The sequence below is a fragment of the Tachypleus tridentatus genome, chromosome 10 (assembly GCF_004210375.1).
Source record: "Tachypleus tridentatus isolate NWPU-2018 chromosome 10, ASM421037v1, whole genome shotgun sequence".
NCBI lineage: Eukaryota > Metazoa > Arthropoda > Merostomata > Xiphosura > Limulidae > Tachypleus > Tachypleus tridentatus.
Window position 1 is genome coordinate 73,330,732 of NC_134834.1, and position 17,110 is coordinate 73,347,841.

The following is a 17,110-nucleotide window of genomic DNA, read 5'->3' on the forward strand; positions in this document are numbered from 1 at the left end:
AGAAAAATAATTTAAAGAAACGTGTATTTATTATTTGACATTGTTTTACTTACAGTAAGATTGTAGCAGTCCCTGAATATTAATAGTTTAAAGTGATACTAGTTTTATACTTTCATAGGAAAATGACAAATCACTCAGACTGAACTTAAATATATTTATTTTAGCCTCTTCCACAAACAAGATGTAGCAGGAGAAATGTTTATTTCTCTTATAACATATTCAACAGTTTAATATTTCATGAAAGGCGGTTACTACTGGACTCAGATCTAAAATTGCCTTTTAATTACATGTAATTGTCATGTTTTTAAGTAACTGTCTCCTCTTTTTAGAGAACTTAAATCACTAATGATTTATAAACAAATGGGTAATATTGTACACAAGACCTAGGTTTATTAAGGACATGTTTACCCATTTGAACTGCTGTTCTAATGACACAAAAACATACTTCACATATATGAAACTAAAACTTGCCACTACTAGCTTTAATTGAGGTTTTTGAAAACATAGTGAAGCAAGAAGTGGAACACCAAGTTTAGTTGAGAAAAACAAATCAAAAATCACATTCACAATTTCATTTTACTTGGTTTTCACAACTAAGGGCCACTATTAGTGATATTTAGTTAATTTTAAATGGAACATATTTATGCTGGCTACTAATAATACTGCCACAACTTTCAACAGGAAAAAAAAGCACACAAACGTTTTTTCAATTAAAACAACTTGCATAACAAGTAAAGAAGTTAGAGGTAACAAAAACTTGTATGTATGGATAATGTTTTTTTTACAGTATTGGTAACAGATTTTAGCACCTTTAATTTCAAACAGTTTTAAAATACAAATAACTACGTGTTTTCAACACCCAATGTATGTTGCTGTCATTTTAATGAAAGTTTTACTTTCATATTGGTAAAAAATTAAAACAGCAAATTTTAATATCTTGTAAGTGTACTATAGCAGCACCATTTAAGTACTTTAGCACGTTTACACTTAACAGACATACAACTAAATCATCTGATATCTATGTGTAATCATAAATTAAAATATTTATTTGTATTCCTTAGTGAACTAAGTACTGATAAGTTATTTCAAGCCTTAACACAAACATCATAATATATTATTAAACAAACATTATAAAATTAGGATTTGACCTAGCAACATTGGGGTGGTTGCACTAAAATTAAGGATTTTTCCTTGTTTAACACACATAGTCTGTTTGAGTAGCCATGTAATGAGTACCATATGACTGGTCAATTATCGAGCATGGGCCTTACAGAAAGGACGGCCACCTTTAGCGTAGAAACTTTGGCCTTCAAGATTCTTGTGACAGATCTGAAAGAAAAAAATAATACTTAAATTTAATAACAAAGCAATATTGTGATAAGTATCAACCAGCAATTGAAGAACAACAGTAAATTATTTGATAAACTAAAAACTTGTATCTCAATCTTCCTAAAAGACCCTTTATACAGCCATCAATGGCAGGCAAGACTTTAATTAGTCTCCATTGTTCCAGGAATATCTCAAACATTGAATAAACCTTTGTAAGACTGAATCATATAACACTTATTAGCCTTTATATTTCAGGAATATTTTGGTTCTCCTGAGTAATTTAAGCCAAGAATGAATAAATTAAAAGATTTGGTAAACGTTTTCAGTGCTCTTGTTTTTGTCTTCATTTTATCCACAAGTATGTTACATCAAATTAATCTAAAGACTAAGAATGATACAGTGCTCTTGTTTTTGTCTTCATTTTATCCACAAGTATGTTACATCATCAAATTAATCTAAAGACTAAGAATGATTCAGTGCTCTTGTTTTTGTCTTCATTTTATCCACAAGTATGTTACATCATCAAATTAATCTGAAGACTAAGAATGATATTGAAGTCTTTTCTTAAATTCATGAGACAATCAGTTATATTTCAATTTATTTATTTTTTTGGTCAGAGATTTTTTGTTCAGTTTGTTTTATGAAATCTAATGAAGTGAAACAAAAACAAGCAAAAAATACAATTGCCAAAAATTTTAAAAGTTTAAAAGTATAGAACAAGAAGAGAAGATTATCAACCCAGAAGTTTTCATGTACCAGTATATTTTTAAAAAAACTTGTACATTAAAGATAGCTTAGAACAAGAAGGTGTATATTATAATTGATTTAAAAAATTGTATCCAAGTCAAATGGTAGAATTTGTCATTCAACAAAAACTTTCCAAACAGTTGCATCATCTCCATAGTCAAATATCTCTGCATCATCAAGCAAGTTCAGATCAACAACTTTTGCAAAAGGAACATCCTGTACTGACAGAAGAGTGATACTGATAAAGCCTGGAAGGCAGCATATAATCAAGCCAAGGTTTAGTTCATGCAGATAAGGCATGATCCAGTCTAGGTAGAGGAAGCAAGGAATGGAGCCTTTAAAACTGATAATGTTCTGAAGTACAATAAATGAAATGAATTATGCAGCAAGATCAATCTCACGAGCACTTTATTCTGGTACTTCTAAAAGGAACAAATTTCAAATAAGGTTAGTAGAACATTCAAGCTGCACTAGGATGCAGCTGGAGATTATAAAACAGGCTTTCCTCTGGATTATTGGAAATAAGAAACTAGAAATAGGTAGTTTTACCAATATAATACTTATAACTGATTAAAATTCAGAAGGTTGGTCCCCAGGATGGATGTCAAAAATTAAAGCAACTGTACAGTAACACCATCACCTATATGTGAAACTAAACAATGAAGCTCAAGAATGTCCAAGTACTTCACTAGATCTGATGAAACTACTGGAAGGACAGACTTCCTCCTGCACTAGTAAGGTGAAAATGGCAACCATGGAAGATCTTTACCAACATTTAAATTGAGTAAGATTGCTGGAAAGTATTATATATGGTAGCTGAGAAATGTAAAAAAATAACTGGTTACCAAGAGAACAGTATGCAGCCAGAAGGACAGTGGTAAAATCAGTACAAAAACCTACTGTAAGGCAGCCACTTTCAACACAATGGACAAAAACCTTCTACCTACCTACTGTAAGGCAGCCACTTTCAACACAATGGACAAAAACCTTCTACCTACCTACTGTAAGGCAGCCACTTTCAACACAATGGATTGGCACAACCTCCTAGGTTTGTTACTCAGCTCAATTCATTGTCTAGATTATGTATGTATATGTTGTAATTAAAGAAGAAAAAATTCCACTGTACCAGACAGTTGTACCCTTGTTCTTTAAAAATTCTGTATGTTGTTCCTGAGGTGGATCTGTGGAGTATGGTGCCCTAGTTCAAATACTAAAGCCTTGAACAAATACTAAGTTTTTTGCAGTTTCCATAGTGACAAATACTTATAAATGAAATTGTAATATTTCTTAAAACATTTATCTTGGTAATAAATTATTATAAACACTTACAGAACATTTGAAGCACTGGGAGTGGTAATTATTGTTGAGAGCCTCTACCCAGCGATCCCCAGCCTCAATGGGATACCCACAACCCACACATTTGGTGGTAAATAGTTCATTCCAGTCTGAAAATTCAAAGAGAGAGAGAGAAAAAAATATATACAACTTTCAAAAAAAAGTTGAATGTATAGACTGGAGATAATTATTTGGTAAAGGTTTTAACAAAAATTAAAATCTTGCAACATTGTAAAGCTAAGTAATTATATAATTATTTATAGAAAAGTAGTTATAATGTTTGTCAATTATTTTTCCTACTGTTCTTTAAAGATTAGTCACAGATTTATATACTTTTCTCTGTTTAGTTGGTAGCAACAATGTAATCCTCAAAATGGGTCAGTAGGGTGAAAAAGTTTAACCAAAATTGGCAATAACCAGATGGACACTACTCTTACAATTCTTTCTTGTAGAGTAATCTAACATTTCATGATAACCCTATGTCTGACTTCTACAAACTTAAAATTATAACTGGAGTCTTATATATCCAACAGTGCAACATTTTGTAGTTTTGGAAGTCATTTTAGAAATACAAAATCGATATCATTATGGCCAACTTGCAATGTTTCAAAAAGAGTGGAGGATTAGTATTAAAGTGACAACTCTAATATATAATTAATTGTATAATGTTAATAGCTTACAAATATTTAAACTAGACAGGCTTAAGTGAAAAACATGCAAATTCAAACCATTTTTAAATGTATAGAAATGTTACATTTGATCTTAAGAGTATTTTCAACTATTTCATTGACATTTTATAGATAAACAGTTATCTTAGTGGCAGGTTTGATTTTAGATACATGATTAAAAACAATGAAATGTATTTTAATATTTAGTTATAATGAAATGTGAAACCGGTAAACTTTGGAAAGTTTAAAGTGGAATACCCTTTGTCCAAACTTGTGTGGTTAATATCACACTTTAAGACTACAACAAAAAGTATGTAGTGTGTTATACAAATGTCCAATGAAAGAATTAAATAAGGTACTCATTTTTACAGTTTTTACAGTGCTAATTCAAAGAATATTTAATTTTCTTCATAACAAGTTACTTGCAGCTAAAATTGTGGTTTCAACAGTTCCTTTTAAAGTAAATACCTTTCTCACAATATGGCAATCCATCTTCCAAATAAAAAGAACTGTTGCCAAAAGGTTGCTTGCAGTAGTTACACACAAAACAGTCAGGATGCCACTGCTTGTCAAGGGCATTGAGGCAATCCTTGAACAAAAATAAGGAATTAATTATCTCACCATAGGTTCTAAAGCACATGTTTCAACTGTTAATACATTCATGTACGATTTAAAATGCATGTAATAAATTTCATATGAAAAAATCTGATGACAGAATTCTAATATTCTTAAATAAATTATGACATACCGATGAAGTTTACATAAAGTTCTCAAAATTGTACATAGCATAAAATATTAATGTTTCTTAATTTGATAAACATTTAAATTTACAATCTATCCACACACCCTATGTTTGATGTTTAGTTTGTTGTTATGATCTTTTCAACTCTGTAGGTGCAATTCATTTACAGAAAAATATTCAATAAAAATAAAGCTTACTCACAAAATAAAATAACTAAAAGAGACAAAATTAAACTATTTATCTTTTTCATAAAGTATTTACTGTATTTAAAAGTTTCACTTTCACTCTGTTAAACATTCTTTCTAGTATATGAGAATATAATGAAACTTCTCTGCATATATAATATTCTTTCTAGTACACAGTAATACAAGAAACATTAGTTTTGTATAAAACCTTCTAGTATGTAAGAATACAATAATCATTTAGTATATTAATAAATTGAAAACATTAAGTGTAAGTAAATTAATTCTATAATCAGATCTATGATTCACACATCAATTTTTCATGAAATTATGTGACATTCAATATATTTTGTCCTTGTTCATTAAAATTTTACCCCTTTAATCCGGTTGCCACATTTAGCACAAGCAGGAGCCAGGTATGCTTCATAGCATGATTCACAGTAAAGCTGACCCTGTTCTTCAACAAAGCCTACATCTTGTAGTTGACGGTGACACTGGGCATTGGAGCAGTGAAAGTGTTCAGGACACCAGGTCTTTCCCAAAGCAGTTACAAAAGGGCCTCTGGATTAAAAAGAACCCAAAAAGTGTGAAACATTCATAAGCACATTGACATCTTATCATAAAAAAAATCCTAGTAGAGCAAAAGACACATGTTAGAGTATAATGCATACCTTTACAGTTCATAATTCTTAAAAGTAAAAATCTGATCTCTGCTGCACATTTGACAAGACAAGTTCAAAGTTATGATATACATTTTTCCCAATTGCTCCAAGAATCTTGCACACAAAAGTACATCTTAAAACAAGTAGATTATTCAGTTCTGTTTTAAAAGATAATGAAGCATAATCAGACTTGCCAACAGGAAAAAGCAACTGCCCAGGAGAGCCAGGTGAATAAAACTTGGTTATGCCATAAAGCATCTTTGGGTTATATCTTTATTTATTCAAAAAAAAAAAAAAGCAGTTTTGGCTTTTCTTTGCATAAAGATTCTTGATTCATTTAGAATGATTGAAATAATAATACATGTAATAATTAACATATATTTATTTTATAGATTTCATAAATACTTATTGTTACTTTATAAATCTTGCTTAACCACAATGGGACTTCTACACCACTGCCACTTCCTTTCTGCAACCTTACCATGAGCTATTTAAAGGAAGACAACAGACAAACTGCAGATCTAAATTTGGAGTGCTTCTATAGTCATAGTTGCAAGGAGGCCTGCAGCTATAAATGTAGAAGTGTATAAAAATATCTTAAAAACTGCTGTACAAACATTACTAGTGTTATGTAGCATAGTAATGAAAAACAATAAGGAAGGCATCATGAAAAAACCTTGTACATCACTGACTTAAATAATGGAACAGTATTCAGTTGAATGATAGTTAACATGTTCCAACTGTATAGACAGTATCGCAAGAATGCCCAAACTACTACTGTATTGTATACTGACAGGGTCACAGGTTAATGCCATTCTTCAAATAAGATGACAGAACTTGTGTGCCAACAGTAACATAATAATGCTCATTTGGCATTTTTCACATTTTGGTATTACGTGTACTTTGAACATTGATACTGAATGTTTATTCTCATTTTGCAATACTGTTAAGTTGATATCTCATCTTCATTTATAATTACAATTGTTGTTTTGGAGCAATTTTGGTAACCTTTGGTTTCCAGTTTCATGTCTTATCATCTGCACCTTTACAAACAGCACTTTAGTTTAGGATGCTGTTACTTAATGAAACAATGAACTGTTTTAACACTTATCACTAGATGCTAGAACTTAATGTAAGAATAAATTGCTTTAATACTAATAATTAGATGTTATTACTCATGAAAGTCATAGTTATGTAACTGAAAGTTGTCTTACCTAATAGGAGTGCCACATACAGCACAAATAGGGATACGTGTTCCTGGGGAGGCCTGAGGCTTCAGTTGACCCCGTCCACGACGAGGGGCTGGACGAGAACCCGATCCTGGCAGTCCACCTAAAATGGATCCCAAGGGGGATGATGACCATGCAGGGCTGCCAGATAGTGTAGAAGTCTGAGCAGGAGGATGGGGTTTAGGGGCAACAATTGGAGGACTTTTAGGAGAAAAAGTAGGAGGTGGTTGGGTGCTAGTGGGAGTAGTGGGAGCCTTCCAGGAGGGAGCTTGTATCTGAGTGCCTGGAGATTTAGGTGTAGTTGGAGGGGGTACAGTGGAAGCTGAAGGGGGTTTCCAGGTGGAAGCAGGAGCCTGAGGAGCTGAAAACTGAGTGGCTCCTTTTCCTTTAGAGAATGCAGCAGAAGCATAGCTTACATGTTGTGTACCAGGAGGAGGGCGATAAGATGGGATTGAAGGAGTAGCATTTGATTCTAAAGTGGACTCATAGGTCTGCACAGGCTGTTTGGGAGGTGGCCAAACAAACTTAGCGCCACCTGAGAAGAGGTATAAACAGAATAAGAAAAAGATGAAGTAACAGGGAATAAAAGAAGTAAAGGTTATACTTTTGATAGAAAAAGCAGAATATTGTTTATTTGGTCGTTACCAAAAACCATATTTAAGTTATTATATATTCAGACTTTAATATTTTGAATTAATATATTATTTGTAGTATTACCATTAGCCAAAAGTTTTTTTTTCTTGGTATTGATTAAAATAACCAAGATTTCCTAAGATTGTAAACTGTTGAAAACTATTATGTATTACCATGTTGTTATCTTCTAAATTTAAATGTCAGCTATTTTATTAGATTGTTGTTCAATACTGACAGAAAAATATACAAGTGTAGTAACTGTATAATAATTTTTATCCAAATATACACGTTTTGTGAAGATAGTTACATTTCACATAATGCTGAAGTATGACTTGGAGCAAGCTATCAAAATGTAGTATTTTGTTATTAGATTATAAATAGTACACTAAATAACAAACAAGTGCATTAATTGGAACTTAAAATAATGTGATGTGGATAAAAATGCAACATAGATGTGGCAATAAAGTTCACAACCTTTCAGAATAGGGAATATCATTTTGCAGGAGTAGAAGAGGAATAATGGCACAGCTCATGCATGGTCCTCAAAACAGACTGGAAATTTATGTGATCTGCAGCAAAAGTCATCAAACTCAACCAACAAAACATATGAAAAATGTATAAAACAAAGCAAAATAATCAAACTGTCAAAATCATACCACATAAATAGTAGTACTATTAGTGCTATACTACAAATCAAACTGATTAAGTAGCACTACAGAAACAAAATATAAAATAAAAATATAGCATGGCACTCAAATAAAAATTATTACTGCTAGGCAAGTGTAAATAACAATATCTTTAACATTACCATGCACAGACGAAAAACATTGCTAGAAAAATTATACAAGCAAGTCAATTGAGGAATGGTTAAATATCTATTTAATAACCTATTTTCATATGAGAACTTCAAACACATACATTATTTTTTAAACTTTATTCGCAAGAATATAGTACTAATTTTGTCAGTGATTAACTACTTGTTACTGTGTGATATTTAGAACATTTTTCCCACTAATAAACACAACTTGAAACAGCACAAGGTTAAATAAAGTTAGCTCTCATGTCAACATCTAGATTTTTCACTTATTTAATAACAACATGATTGAGCTAAGGCAGATGTGTTTTAAACACAAATTCTCAAGTGACCTTGAATTATATCATAGAAATATATCAACATGATATCTATAGTAAATTTTAAAATATTTTCAATTATTAATAAGAAAGAACATTTTTACAAAACATTTCAACATGAAATAAGTTCATACTTGAAACTGTCAGTACTTGGTGAATCTCCATAATTACAGAATTGAGTTAAAACAAGACAACTGTACATTCCACAAATATGTCATTTATTCATGACCATTGTTTTGACAGTACCTGGTGATGCTTTTACTGGCAAAACCATGGTTACAATAAATGATGTTTTATGAAATACCCCCCAATTCTGTTAGAATAACTTGTTCACTGTAAATGAGTGAACAACTACCATTGAGATATTATTCTGAATAACTCATAACATAACTAAATGTAATCTAATCGCACTGTTATGAAGATTACAGTATAAGAATAGTTTCCCTCAGCTTTGTCAAGTAATGACAGAACATTTATTTTGAACCCAGTCACTACTTGTTGCTATGATTACAACTGCTAGTCTTGACTTGATAATAATGATGTTTTCTGTGACTAAGTTTTGGTCTGATTATTATCCACACATTTTGAAATCATTATGACCTGATAATAATTATTTGCTGTGACCTATTCTTGATTTTATTATGATATGCATATTATTACCTTCAAACAGGTTTACTGTGACCTAGTATATTCCTTATTATTATGTGTATATTGGCCCCATTATAACATTATAATAATGTGTTTACTGTGACAGTGTTTACTGAAAATTCCTTAGTACAAGTTTTTAATTAATATGATCATTGTAGTAAGCTAGTCATGACAAAAAATGATGGAGACTTGTTTTGATTTGGTCTTTAACAGATAATTTTTTGCCATCAACTAATTATAACTTTACCTTTATACCAGTGATAACTACCACATATCAGATATGATATGATCATTGTTATTAATTTTATATGTATTTATATATTTGTTAACATTTTCAACTGTATAAAATAAGAATAACCAGTACTAAAACATAATAATAATAATGGTGAATGTAGATCCCATAAAGTTTAGTTAATTTTCACATGATGCCTCTAATATAATTTTAATTATGACTATTTAATTAAGGTTTTTAGTTAGATTCTTGGTGTTGTGTACCATTTCAAAAATATATTTGAACAAGAGGATATTATAAATTTGTTTTTCTATCATTAGTGCATGCTTTTAATAAATCAGTTCTAACATATTTATTAAGTATTAAAAAATTAAAATATCATCCAAGTCAGTGAAAATAAATGTACATGAGTAGTTGTTAGGGTTAAAATGTCGATGACTCCCAATAGATGGATATCAAAAGAATAACAGATCCAAGCAGGCAAAATTAGAGTATCTCAGTCATAGCACGATAATTATCATAATTAATTCCAATTATATACTACAATTTTTTTTTTCATATTTAGATCTAGTGAACATTTACTGACACTGGTTACAAACCTGGAGTAGGATGATGAGCATCAACAACTGGTGCAGTTTGGGGATGAGTGAACTGAGTGATTGCTGGTGTTGGAGCTGGTGCCTTAGTGGGCTGGAGAAATTGTACAAAAGACAGTACTGTTACAACCTTACAAAGTGATTAAGTTATATATTTATGTGTTTTTTTTAAACTAACTCTTTATAGAAACATTGCTCAAAAGTAAAAAGAAGTGTCTGAGATGATACACTACTTGTGTTTAGAAAAAACTGAAGTTAACAATACAGAAACAAGCACACACATATGTGATGTTCATAAAACTCATCTCATTGTAATAGCATTTATGATTTTTATAAATAAGTGAAAACTTTATTAGAGGATTGTGTAACGTTTTATCTTCAAAATCAAGCTTAATCACACAGCTACAAATTGTGTAATAACTGAAATTCAGAAAAGGTGTTTTGAAAAGAAGAATTACTAACCAAGCTTAGCAGGTACAAATATAACAAGAAAAATTAGCACAATCATTGACTGGTTACTTGTACACCATGATCGTTTCTTTTTTAATATTTGTATCTACATTATCCAACACCTTTTAAAGTATACAAACATTGTGATTTGAATTTCTTTTACACCAAAATTTTAAATATTTTGTGTTTTAGTGTAAGCTTTATATAGCTATATATTTTTGAAGAGTTTAACATAACAAAATTGAAAGTACTATGAAAAAAACAAAAACATTACCTCTAGTTATGATGAAAGTATGGTAAGTGTTCAGTGAAATCCTATAAAGTGATCGCATTATAACAGGCAATTATGAAAGCATACTACAGATACTCCATGCTGTGATGACATTATATATTAAAAGGATATTCCATGTCCTTATTACAATGTGTTTAGGGATGCTTCATGTAATGATATTATATTGGGAAGTGCCATAAGACTGGCCCATTTTGTGATGATAGTTAAGAGAAAATATTACAATTATATCCTATGTCACAGTGACAGAACAGTAGAAAGGAAAGTGCTATAAAGATACTTAATGTCTTTATGAGAAAATAAAAGTTGTAGTACTATAATAATTGTCAATTTATTTTTAATAAGTAGCAAAAGTTTATTGTTTTTCTTCTGTTGATCAATTTGATAGTTTGAGACCTTGATTCATGCTGGTAAGCATTTTCTCTGACCCCAAATTGATCAGTTTGCAACTTGGCTTCAGATGGATTAATATTTTTCTGACCTAAGACTGTTTACTCTCTTGTTAACATCAGCTTAATTAGTATTTTTTTTACTTTCTCCCAGATTAGTCAGTTTGTGATTAGGGTTCACATCAGTTTTGTTTTTTACCTTTCTTATATTTCTTTTGCTTTTATAACCCCTCACAAATATAAAAAAAAGAATATTTTGCACAACTTTACTAATGATTTTGATTAAATAACACATAAAATAGTACAGTTTCATAACTGTATAAATTTTATGTAGCTTATTTCATAAACAAGAACAAATATTATGCAAACCTATATAAAATTTAAAATATTTAATATTGATACAGTTTACCTTAAAAGATGATAATTACATTACCACTGTATTATCAAATAAAAATTTCTAACACAAATATTCAAGTATCAAAAAATACAGTTGATATGTTTAAAACAGTTAAAGTATAATAGTTAATGAGTATTGTTTAAGTTTTTATTCTAGTAAATAACATTACAATTAAAGTTTATCAACTGAAAGTTTCTTTAAAAATTATAAAACATTGAACAAAACAAGGAAATATGAATATGAGGTAATTCACTTATGTTCTGTAAACTATTTAGCTCAGATAACCTACAGCATTAAGCTTATGATACCACTGTAGCCATGCTTCTTCTATATCATCCATGCACAGAAATGGATTCTACAACTGAAGCAAAACATTACAAAAGGAGCGTGATACTGCTTCTGTGAAATATTCAAATGGCACCAAATAAACTATCAGGATCCTAAATCCAAAGTTCTGTTTCATAATACTAAGTCACAGAGTAGAAAACAAAAGAATCATTGCATTCAGGAGTTAGCTTAAAAAACAGATATTTGACATTATTAATATACAAAACTGTACACAAACACAATGTTAAATTGCTTGGTTTCTCATACAACAGCCAATCTCTATGCTGAACTAAATAACATTTTGAGATAATGGTTAAATAAATGCAAGATTTATAATTTTCATGCAACAAAACTTGACAAAATAACTGAGTTGTCAGACTTCTATTATATTGTTAAATTTTACATCCTATGACATCAATAATACAAGTTACATGCAGTGTGCTCATGCTACGATCTTCTATATTTCAGGCAAGCTGGATGTAATATGTCACCAACAACAGAATAATATACTAATTAAAAGGGGAATGCCAAACCTAGGTCTACAGAGAATAGAATTAGGCAGTGATTTAAGATTCAGGTCCATATATTGGTAAAAAAGCAACAATATTTCATTTTTTAAATTTTCTTTTGCTTTTAGAATGTTCAGAATATTAATAACGTAATTTAAATAAAAATATGAAAATAAAGTTTAAAATATTCAACCAAAACTTTACATACAACATTCTAAACCCCACTTATATACAAAAAGAGGATTTACCAAGAGTGCAGTGAGAATTTAAGACAATATATAGGTTCCAATGCAAGTTACAAGCATTAACCATGTAGTTAGTAGCAAATGCCCAAGAAATGGATTTTGTAAAAAAAATTTCAAACTTTGCAAGTTTTTGTAAAAGATTGAACTTGAACTTATCACCACCTAATTCAATGCTAAAGATAAAAGATTTCCCAAGAAGTTTTGATACCTCAGGAATCACAGCAGGGAAAACACCAGGCCTGTCAGCTGAAGGAGGGCTGCTTATTGGAACGAAAACTGGTGGCGACTGCAGGGGCTGTGGGCTTGTAGGTGCATCAACATGGTGCACCTCTGAGGTGCTATGCTAGAGGACATTAGCAACAGCGAAGAAGGAATGGTGACATCAAGTTATGAACATATAAATACCTTTAATTATAGATACTACTCACTGAAGGGCTGTATAAATCTGTACAATGTAGAAGCTATTAACTTTAAGCTGTTACTTTATCTTGGTATGAAAGTACAATATTTCAAGATCATGATCCTTCTTATTTGTGGACACAAGTTTTTGTTACTTTTAACATTATCAAAATAAACTCAAAAATCATAAAACCATTGTAAAAGTGATCCAGTCGTTACACAAGTTTAAAGTTGAAGAAGTTTATGCTAGATGCCAGCTAACACGAAAAACTTAAACCAAACAGCAAACATTTTATGTCTACAATTTTTTTTCTTAATTACATGAACTAAGACGTTTTGCCTTATAATTTCACCATCAAAAATCAATCCTCTTCCAAGTTTAAGTTATATTTTAAGACATTAAAATATATTTATTGCAATTAAAAAAAAAGAAAAGGTGAGCTTTTTCTGTTTGTATGTTGATAAGCACAAAGCTATGCACTGGACTATATATGCTCTACAAAAACTGCAGTTAGAAAAACATGCAATGTTTTGTTTCGCTTCCTTATTTATGATGTAAGGATGTTAAGATTCTCTCCGAGTTACAGAATTGTGTATTTAAAACGCAAGCCATTTATTCATGAATTCTATACATTATTCCTTTGCTCATTTATCATTATATATGGATTCAAAAACAAAATAAGACTTGCTATAAGATTTATTATGCTCATCCTTATTTGGGTTTATAAAGTTAAGTAACATACAGACTTTAAAAAAATATTTTTAGAATTTTCAATCACATTGTTTAAATATTTATTTTGCAATATAATAAAAAAGTTGACCAAAGGGTGCACCAGATGACTAATAATAAACACGAAATGCAATTATTTTAAAGGATAAAAACAAGAGAAACAGTTATAACCCAGTAAACGTTGAGAAACAAAAATTAAAAGCAACAGAAAAAATCAAAACAAATAAATGATTAAGAAAAAATTAATATACAAGAAATTCATTATCATTTTTGAAAGGAGTTATAAATAAATAAGATTAGTTTCAATAAATATAAAACAATCATAAAAACTAGAATAAAACTCAAGTTGTTTTCTTTAATTACTAACAACATTATTTTAAGTAAATAAAGAACATAGAATTATTCCACGAACAAACAAACAAAAATTGACATTATTTATTAAATGGCACATTTCTGCAAACACGTTAGTTCATAATGAGCTCCACAACTTACTTGTTCATTTTGTCAGATTTTTTTAAATTCACATAATTATTAAAATTTAAATCTTTTGTACACTACAAATTAAGCATTCAGAGGTATGAACTAAAATAATAAATTACAAATCAATTAAAACCTTTACAAGTAGTAAATTAATATTGGGTATTAAAGTGTTTTATTAAAGAGTCAATAAATGACTGTAAATGATGAACTTACCTCCATATTTGCAGACAAAGGGGTTATTAATACTACTTATGAGAGTCAGTAAGAAGACATTTATGAATAGCTTTTAAGACATGGGGACATTAAGATATCCAAATAGGAATTTATTATACTGTAAAAGTGAACACAAAAAAACAATATCCAACATTAAAAACAAAGCCAGTTGGGAGTCAATACAACTTTTGTACTGAAGCCAGCAAACAAACTCATTTCATGCTTTAAAAATATAGCATAAAAACACAGAAATATACTATAAGAGTCAACAAGATTCATACAAGTTTTACTTAGAGATGAGAAACATAAACCCACGTCTAGTTTCAATGATACAAATAGGAGTCGACAATACAAATTATCCTGTCGTATAAACAATCTCTAGGCAAAATAGGACTATCTCAATACTGTTTATTTCTGAATACTAAAATTCTACCATTTTTAAATTTTTCAAGTCTGTACTTCCCAAATATTTTTAAATGCTTATTAATACATCAGTGGTTTAGCTTCATTAGTCTAGTCTATTGTTTTTATTATCATGTCTACGGCCTCATTTTTTATCACGTTTTGATGAAAATAAATGATTAAACTGCAATGATCATACCTTACCTTATGTAATTAAACAAAAAAATTGTTCAAATATGTGTAAGAGTTTCTCATGCTTTCTTGGAACTACATGATTCAGTTACAAACCTAATTTTTTCACACTTTGCTGAAATTATATAATTCATCTACAGCGATTTCAATTTTCTCTTATGTTTTACAGACACTAAGTGATTCACGTAGAATTCTGTAACTATTCTTTTCTTATGGTTTGCTGAAACTAAGTGTTGTATGTAAATATCATATATTTCATTTTCATGTAGTATATATTTAATAGTTGCAGAATCTTAAATTTTCTAAAGTTCTTATCTGGTACATACCAAATTAAGTAAAGGTCCTGTGCTAAATTCATTCTTCTGTGTCACTTTCTGTAGAACTACTCTACAACTGTCTTTAAAAAGTCCATTTTTACATAAAACCTGGCAAACTCTGCAGCATGAATGCTGTTATTGCAAGGCAACATCAGTGTTTCATGGCAGCATAAAATACACCAATGTATCAGACAGTTTTTAAGCATTAAGTTCTGTTGTTTTTACTGTGAAGAACACCCCAGTAGGGAGTGAAGAATATATTTTGATAACCAATAACATTGCAAAATGAGTCCTTTTCAAGTTCACATGACAAAGTCTCAGTTTTAGAGATGATGTTTTTCTAGTTGAAGATGTGTCAGTGATAACTAGAGTCAAGGCAGCAACTCCAATTAAGTTATCAAAGCAGAAGCATACAACAGTAGATGTAGTCACTGCACCTGAGAATTAGCACCCAATTATGATGACCCCACATTACTGGAGACTGCAAAAGATGGTCATTTGTAGAGAAACCATGCAGTGACTCTTTTCAGCCTGAATGGCTCTCAACCAAGTGGCAGTAATAACTTAAGATTGCTACTCCACAGGTGCTGGTAATGTCGATGGAGAAATGCCCTGAACTATAGACTTCATAAAATAAGAGATAGCTGCCACAGTGATGGACAGTTTGGTCATTCATGGTACAAGGATATAGTCATAACTAAGGCAAATTGGATGTTGAAGAACAGGATCATTAAAAGTACTTTGAGTGGTCTTTGGAAAGGAGGTATTTTGCACTTCTGTGTGAACTTCAGATTGATTAATGCACTAATGTCTATTGATTCATTCCTTTTCTAAATGTAAACAGATGATTTGATGCACTGATAATATCCTACTAGTCTAGTTTCCCACATCTTGCCTTTGGCTATTTTTTGGTTCAGCTGTATGACAAAAAACTACTTTCAGATTTCAAGGAATCTTATAGGAGCATTTTTGATGCATTTCAGTCTCTGTAATTAGCCACATACTTTTGAACAATTTATAGAGCTCATAGTATGCTGTTTGCAGTGGGAAGTGTCTTATGTATGTTGATGAATTTTAGAGTTTGGGCACACACCTTAAAACAAAAATCTGGATATGATATTTCAATATCGGCAACAAGCAGGTCTGAAATAAGTCAGAAAAATATATTCTAAAAGACAGCTGGTATGGGTATTAAAACATTAGTTTTAATAGCCATACCAACTGCCATTAGAATATATTTTTATTTAAAGTGGGTTTCTCACCATCACAAAGACAGTGAAATGTTTTCTCATGTGTCAGTTTAACCAAAACAAAATGTTCAGTTCATCATGTATACAGGTGCTAGTGACAACTAGGATCAAAAGAGTCAAGAAACAAGCACATAAGGCTGTGTATATATCATATGCAAGTTGAGCACTAATGTGCATTTAGAGTGCAATGAAGAAAGAGCAGAAATACTTACACCTGTAGAACTTATCAAGTACTTTTGCCATATCTGTATGGCACCAAATTACTGTGAGAGTAGATTATATATCAGCAAAGTTGATGATGAATTACAGAGAACTGGAAGGCAAGATCACATGTTGAATCCCAACAGTACAGGAGTACAACTTCATCATACGAACACTGATCACACC

The 17,110-nt window shown here is 30.6% G+C and overlaps 1 protein-coding gene across 15 annotated transcripts in view; it reads right to left on the reverse strand.

Annotated features, from left to right (window-relative positions):
* Positions 1–140: 140 nt before the first annotated feature.
* LOC143229568 (PDZ and LIM domain protein 5-like) overlaps positions 141–17,110 on the reverse strand; it is a 66,840-nt gene continuing 49,870 nt past the window's right edge. For 7 of the 15 annotated variants that reach the window (XM_076462097.1, XM_076462096.1, XM_076462095.1 and 4 more), the window contains 7 exons: positions 12,949–13,083; positions 10,138–10,228; positions 6,880–7,429; positions 5,378–5,564; positions 4,548–4,668; positions 3,406–3,521; positions 141–1,329 (listed from right to left, as the gene is read on the reverse strand). In XM_076462097.1, coding sequence (XP_076318212.1) covers positions 1,252–1,329; positions 3,406–3,521; positions 4,548–4,668; positions 5,378–5,564; positions 6,880–7,429; positions 10,138–10,228; positions 12,949–13,083 — 1,278 coding nt within the window. In that variant the 3' untranslated portion in view covers positions 141–1,251. The remainder of the gene's footprint in view (positions 1,330–3,405; positions 3,522–4,547; positions 4,669–5,377; positions 5,565–6,879; positions 7,430–10,137; positions 10,229–12,948; positions 13,084–17,110) is intronic. The other 8 variants (XM_076462102.1, XM_076462100.1, XM_076462099.1 and 5 more) reach the window with 3 other exon arrangements.